At 45.4% G+C, this 7545-nt stretch overlaps 1 protein-coding gene across 3 annotated transcripts in view; it reads left to right on the top strand.

Annotated features, from left to right (window-relative positions):
• The first annotated feature begins 1541 nt into the window (after positions 1–1541).
• The window catches only part of TDRD3 (tudor domain containing 3), a 104809-nt gene continuing 98805 nt past the window's right edge, over positions 1542–7545 (top strand). For 2 of the 3 annotated variants that reach the window (XM_048492812.1, XM_048492813.1), the window contains exon 1: positions 1542–1735. In XM_048492812.1, the coding sequence (XP_048348769.1) occupies positions 1695–1735 (41 nt within the window). In that variant the 5' untranslated portion in view covers positions 1542–1694. The remainder of the gene's footprint in view (positions 1736–7545) is intronic. The other variant, XM_048492814.1, reaches the window with a different exon arrangement.

The raw sequence follows: 7545 nt of genomic DNA, 5'->3' as shown, positions 1-7545 counted from the left end.
AACAAGCAAGATAACATCTTTAGTATCTTGTATACTACGTGACAGCAGAACTATGCATTTTATAACTTTGGTTTTTGGGTTAGAAATGAATGTGATTAGTTAAATAGAATAAGTGTTTTTCTATATAGTTAAATGAACACATAAATGATAATGAGAAATTCATATTTACATGTATTAGTATTTTACTATAATTCTATTGTCTTAGAATCATTGTATAATCATTTAAAATGTTAGAAACATTTCATGCTGGTAAAGGGAAGTTTTATGATCTAAAAGTATGTAGAGTCAGAACTGCATTGCCTAGGGACATAGCTCTCTCTGGGAGAAACTTAGCAAAATGGGTTTTTCTTGGAGGAGCAAGCTAGTTTTATGGCTGTCCTTTGTATATGCATAGAGGCCACGCACTAACAGCATGTAGCATTTGACGTAGTAGAATAAGAGGTTGCCTTCATGTGACCAGGAGACAGATCTGACCAATGGGGTTTGAACACACATGCTTGTAGCACGTGAGAGGTATGGATTATAATACGTGGAACGTAAGGGGATGGATTGTGTGACGTTTTTGCATCTATAAAAATTAAGGCTCTTCCTCTACTGGCCGTGCCTCTTTCGAGAGCCACCCGGGAGGGGTAACCTCCTGTAACGATCTAAATTTTGTGTCTATCACTCGAGGGCACCTGGGGCTTGTCTCTCCCTCGGGAGAGGTCACCTTCTGTAATCTTATCTACATTCTGCTAAGTAAAAACTGTCTGTTTGTTTCTAATGTCAGATGTCTTTTGCTTTATTTCAAATTTTAAGTTTTTCTTAAAACTAACTCAGCTGTGTAGGACCAGAAACACGATCCTGGCCCCACAGTTTGTAAGAAAATCCTGACGTATGCATTTTGAAAGCATAAGAACCAAAATCTGTGACTGGGAAAGTGTGTCTCTATCTAGAGCACCCTTTTTCAGAGACTGAATATGAACAGTAAAAATGCCTTTCAAAACCTAAGTCTTTGGGAATTTTCTTTCTGTCTTCTAAACGTGACTGATCTGGGCCAGAAAGGGGTTTTCTGGTCCAACACATGCTAGGACCGGAAGCAGATTTGGGGAGGGGGGTCATAACCCAGTTTCTGGGGGGCATCATAACCCAGTACGAAGTGCTCTTTCTTCTCAAATGCATCCCCCCCACCACAAACACACTTCTTAAATCACTTTTTCTTTTACTGTAATTTACTAAGCTCTTTTATAAAGCACAGCACTTTTGCGGGAGAGAAGGGGCAAGTGCAAGAGGCGAGCCCGCTCGCCTGAAAAGGGTCTGCACTGCAGGGGAGTCGCTGCACCCCTTCATCAAATATCCCAGCGGTCAAACATCGGCGGCCTGTTTTGCGCCTGCTCGGGCAGCTTTTTTTTTTTTTTTTTTGCGCCTGCTCTTGCAGTTCCCACCTGTGTCCACGGGTGGCAGCAGAGAGTACAGACAAAGCGAGGGAGACAGAGAGCGGAAACTCTATGGTCGGGGGCGGAGGGAGCGTCCCTTCGCCGCCATTTCCTGGGGCGAAGCGGAAGAGGCGGGGCGTTCTCTTGGGGGCCAGAGGCGGGGCCGAGGCCTCCTCTGCGCCGCCCGCCCGCCCCGGGTCTCCTTTCGTCCCCTTTGGACGCGCGTTCTCACGTTACTCTCCTCACCCGTGTCCGGGGAAGCCGGGGAGGAGCGGCGCTATGGCCGAGGGAGCGGGGCCGGCGCTCTGCGAGGCGGGCTGGTGAGTAAGACAGGATGCTGGTCGGGACAGGGTCTGCGGGGCCTGCCCGGGAGAAGGAAGGAAGCAGGGGAGCCCCGTCCACGGACCTTTCCCCGCCCCACCCTTCTTTGGCTTGCCTCCTCAACCCACGTGTCCTCGTGTTCGCACGATACCCTGAAGTTTACGTGCGCGGACTACGGTTGCCAACTCTGGTGGGGCAATTCTAGGAGATTTGGGGGTGGAGCCAGGGGAGGGTGGATCTTTGGGAAGGGAGGGGCCTCAGTGCGGTATGATGCCAACCCTGGTGGGGATTGGAGAAGGTCGGGACTTCAGTGTGATCCTCCAACCGTGTCATTTTTTAGTTGGAGGATTTATGTTGGTCATCTGGAGATAAATGACAATCCCAGGAGATCTCCAGTTACCCTCTGGAAGTTGGCAAGCTTAGTGGGCTCATGCGGTATATAGTCAGTCTGTCTTCCAAAGCAACCATTTAATTTGGGGAACTGATCTGGGGTTTTTTTTCCCCGCAGTGAGCTTTTGTTGTTCCAGGAGATCTCCAGGCTGGAGGTTGGCATGTGTAGGCCACAGAGTAGGTGACCGGGAACCTGGGTTGGTTGGCAGGCCTAAATTTATCCAGCATAATGGCAGGCGCTTACAGAATTTCTGTGCACCATGCACTGTGTGATAACTTTTAATGTCTTTACCAACCATTGGTTTTTCAAACAGATACCCTAACCTGGTTTTATTACTGGCATAACCTTTTGTTGACATAAAGCAAACTCTTCATTATCTCATTATAGTCCTCTGTCTTGTTTGCTCTGTGCTAATGGGGTCTTTCATGTGTGTGTTTTTCAAATAAACAAATAGTAGTTTTCTTGACTGCTGCCTGCAAAAGTTGAGAGTTTCATTACATTAACAGAATTGAACAGATGCAGCTGCCCTGTTAATAGACTTTGATTTTATTGCAATATCTGTTCTTGTTACCAGATATTATCCATCATATTTATCTTCACCCAGCTATGCTCCGTGCATTCTAGAAAGGGGAAGAAGAAGAAGAGTTTGGATTTATATCCCCCCTTTCTCTCCTGCAGGAGACTCAAAGGGGTTTACAATCTCCTTGCCCTTCCCCCCTCACAACAAACACCCTGTGAGGTAGGTGGGGCTGAGAGAGCTCCGAGAAGCAGTGACTAGCCCAAGGTCACCCAGCTGGCGTGTGTGGGAGTGTACAGGCTAATCTGAATCCCCCAGATAAGCCTCCACAGCTCAGGCGGCAGAGCTGGGAATCAAACCGGGTTCCTCCAGATTAGATACACGAGCTCTTAACCTCCTACGCCACTGCTGCTCACAGTCTGCTACCAAAATGTTCATACACTGGCCAATTGCAAGCACTCACAACACCCGAGGGAATGGACCTCTGCAAGAAATATGTTTACTAATAAGCGTCTTTGGCTACACTGTATAAGAATAACAAACTGGTAGTGCAAAATGACAATATAGTTGCTGTCTGTATAAACATGTGCACAATAACAACTAGCCACAGAATTTTTGCAAGAAGACAATATTTGTGCTCAATGTTGGTCTACACTGCTTAGTTACGCATCAGATAGGACACTTCCTTGTTGTAAGACGTTATAATGAATTTTGATGCTATTAATGGGAAGGTGACCTTAAAGATAAGTGAGCGAGACTGGACAATAATTCTTTCCTCAAAATGAGTGTATACAAGGGGGCTTGTCTGTTTGCACTGATGAATTGATCTGGGGTTTTTTTTGGTATTTGAGTACCAATATTGGATATGCATTGTCTTCTTGCAAGACTTCTGTACTGCGTACATGTTTATGTAAGACACCAAATATATTGTCATTTTGCACCATCATTTTGCTTTTCCTATAGAGTGTTGCTAAGGTATCGATATTTTTATGTTGATTTACTTCTCTGTCCCTAGTTGGATCTTCTCTGTTTATCCATATGTGCCTGCCATGATTCGTTTGCATGTTTACACGTAAAAGAACCTTGGATAGTAGATAGGTAGGTAACTGCTGGGTTTGTTTAATCATGCTGGATTCACAAGTAAAATATTAAATGTGGTGCCCTAATAGGAATCTCTAAAGTGATGTTTGGGAGAAAGGAGAAATTTTCCTGTCTTCCCTGGATAGCTTTCTTCCATAGTCTCTCTATAATTCTTTTATGGATTAACCTACTTCAAAGTCTGTGTTTCTCTAAAGGCAGTTTACTGCATACATACAGAATGGACCATGTCTGCCGTTCAAATGATCAAACTCAAGTAGCAAAACTAACCCTAGAGCCCTTCGGGGATCGGGCGGTATACAAATTAAATAAATAATAATAATATAAATAATAACCAAAGATTGCACTGTCCTAATGTCTCTTCTGAAGAATGCCACCTAGAGATTCCAAAGCATCTGGAGATTTAGAGAGGGTGTGGAGCCTGAAAAGATGAGGGTTGGGGGAGGACGTGGACCTTAATGGGGGTCTAAAGCCATAGGCTCCGCTCTCCAAAATAACCATCTGTTCCAGGAAAATTGACTGGGGTCGTGTGGAGGTTCATTGTAACAGTGAGAAATCTCCAGGTGCTATCTACACATGACATGTGTGCGTGTGCTCCAGGTCCCATCTGCACACAATCTGTATGCATGCATATACACACATTACAGTGATGGCACGCATGCTTGTTGGTGAACATGAGCTGGTCTATGCATGTTCACTTTCGCAGTGTGAGTTAGGAGAACAGTTTTCAATTGTGTTGTGATATCTACAGCAGTTGTTTTCCTTTACTGCTGTTTGTAAATCTTTGACAGTACAATACCTTATCACACGAATCCTTGGGGGCCCCAGTTCTGCACAAAGGTGTATAGTTCTCATCCTGGAGCAGCAGTGGCATAATGATGAAGAGCAGGTGCACTCTGATCTGCAGAACCGGGTTTGATTCCCTACTCTGCCACTTGATCTATGGAGACGAATCTGGGGAATTCAGATTAGCCTGTACACTCCAACACACGCCAGCTGGGTGACCTTGGGTGAGTCACAGTTCTTCTGAGCTCTCTCAGCCCCACCCACCTGATGGGGTGTTTGTTGTGGGGAGGGGGGAGGGAAAGGAGATTGTTAGCCCCTTTGAGCCTCCTACAGGAGAGAAAAGGAGGGGAGAAATAAATCCAAACTTCTCCTTCTTCTTCTTTACATGGAGTCTACAGGTGACTTTTATATGGGGTCTACAGGACTACGGAGATCAGTTCCCTGTGGAGGAAATGGAGGGTGGTCTGTGTGCCATTATACCCTGCTGAAGTCTCTTCCTTTCCCGAACCCTATGCTCCCCAATCTCCACCCCCCAAATCTTCAGGTATTTCCCAACTTAGAGTAGGGAAAGGGGGTTTGGATAAATGGAGGAAGTTGCACATTCAGTTGCCAACATGTCACAATAACATAAGAATTAGTCTGTGCGCCTGCAAAGAACCATCACCTGTCCACTGGATGTGAATTGTATGTGGATTTCCTGTAACATCTGTCTTTTGCTCATTTGGGCGTGTGCAGAGGAGAAAACTTGGTCTCTTCACTGAAGAAGGTTACAACCAAATTCTTACCTGGCGTGTGCTGTAATGAATAACTTTCTTTTACTGATAGTGACAAACAAAAGTAAGTCCTCTGTAAACTTTGCAGATAAACTTTGTAGGAAAACCCACCACAGTCAGTTTGTAGATAAAGTCAACACAAGTTACTCTCCAGGGCTTGGTCAAGACCAGCCATTCTCAACCAGGGTACCGTGGTACCCTGGGGTGCTGTGAGCATGTCCCAGGGGTACCGCGGCAACACTACCGCCCCTCCCCCCTCATTTTTGTGGTGTCTCCCACCGGTGCCAGCAAGGACATGGAGCTGGCCCATGGGGCAAGGCCTGCCACAAGGTCAGCAGCCACCTCACCCCCCCCCCCCGTGCTTCCCTTCACCCTGGGAGGGGAAGGTGGGGTGTGTGGCAGGGGTACCGTGAGATATGAAGAGTGAGGTCAAGGGTACCCTGACCTCGAAAAGGTTGGGAAACACTGGTCTAGACATATGGTGGGCATGAAGTGTGCTGAGGAAGAATCACATTTTTTCCGAGTTCCCCTGTATTGTTTGGTCCTCAGCAAGTGGAATTCCCTTCACACATCATGTTATAGATTAGGTGCCAACTATTTCCCTGGATGTACTGATTTTAATGGGTGGTGGGGGTATTAACAATATGCATCTCTCTTCCTATAGCAGTGGCTCTCAACCTTCCTAATGCCATGACCCTTTAATTCAGTTCCTCATGTTGTGGTGACTGCCAACCCTAACGTTTATCCATTTTACAGATGGAGAACACTGATGCAGAGAGACTTAGGCGACCCCTGGGAAAGGGTCATTTGACCCCCAAAGGGGTTGCGACCCACAGGTTAAGAACCACTGGCCTGTAGTCTGAAGTTATACAACCTATTCTGCTGGTGGAAAGTGCCATCAAATTGCAATCATCAAATGGTGTCATTGTAGGGTTTTCCAGGCCAGAGACTTTGACAGGTGGTTTGCCATTGCCTGCCTCTGTGTAGCAGTCCTGACTTCTTTGGTGGTCTCCCATCCAAGTGCTAACCAGGGTTGACCCTGCTTAGCTTCTGAAATCTGATGAGATCAGGCCATTGTGGGCCACCTGGGTCAGGGCATAGCCCATTCTACCACCTTGCTTTGCTGCAAATCATAGTCATGCCTCAGATGCATTTCTGATTGTCCACCTATTTGCTTATTTATATATAAAAAGTTTGTTCCTGCTTTTTAGCACAGCACCTGTTACCATGTTGCTCATGTTTCCTATTTGCTGCCTAGGAGGAGGAACTTAAGTAGAGCTTACTTGTAGGATGTTGGAGGTGACTTTTTACTTCCTACAAGCCTTCAAAAATGAGTGTCCACTCTGCTGTAGAAGCTTGCTAAGTTACTTTGCACCAATCATACCTTTGCCACCTAATGGGGATTTTAAATTGTTTTTAGATCACTGAGTTTTAGCTTGGTGACTTGAAGTTGTTCAATGAATGTTGGGAGACGCCCCGAGCCCATATGGGGAGGGGTGGCATACAAAACCAATAAAATAAATACCTTTCAAGGGTGGTGGTTGCTATAAAATGAAGAAAGGAAGAATGATCTTGTCAGCAGCTTTGAGTCACAATTGCTTAGAACAGTGGGGTACAACTGTATGAATAAGAGAGAGATGTTTAGATAAGCAGGATTGATTTGTATGGTTACTCACTTTGTAGGAAAGCATGTGAATATTGACAAGAATATTTCAAAATAATTTTTGGTTTGAGCTCTTGAGGCTGACTGTTTCATGGCTGTGTTAAATTGTCCATTTGTATATGATAAAGTTACTTGAGGCTGGCTGTTAAATGTGGAAACATTGATGACTCATTAGGTCTTCATGGGTGTAACCAAATGTTGCTCACATAGCCAAAGCAGGCCGGGAACCAAGATGACTCTCACATGCTGTACCAAAGAAAAGCTGAAGCAGCGTGTCCAAAAGGGATGATAACATCTTCACATTTGTCTTGACTGATGCTCAGCATTTCAAAGCATGTGTGTTTTTGTCTGGAATGCGGAACCAGGACCGAATCAAGTGTCATGTTGCATGCCATCAGCTATTTCAGATTAGTTATTCTAACAATCCGAGATGAAGTCCTGGCAATTTAATTCACTCAACGATATCAGTTTGCTTTTGTCTCCTGGCGATGTTGCAATATCAGATGTTTGGAGGGCTTTATTTTTCTGTCGGTTGCTGCATGCCCAGAACCTTTCAAGCGGGCGCTCTGCTGGTATGAATC

Source organism: Sphaerodactylus townsendi, linkage group LG04, assembly GCF_021028975.2.
Source record: "Sphaerodactylus townsendi isolate TG3544 linkage group LG04, MPM_Stown_v2.3, whole genome shotgun sequence".
NCBI classification, from domain to species: Eukaryota; Metazoa; Chordata; class Lepidosauria; order Squamata; family Sphaerodactylidae; genus Sphaerodactylus; species Sphaerodactylus townsendi.
This window is presented reverse-complemented; position numbering and strand designations above follow the sequence as displayed.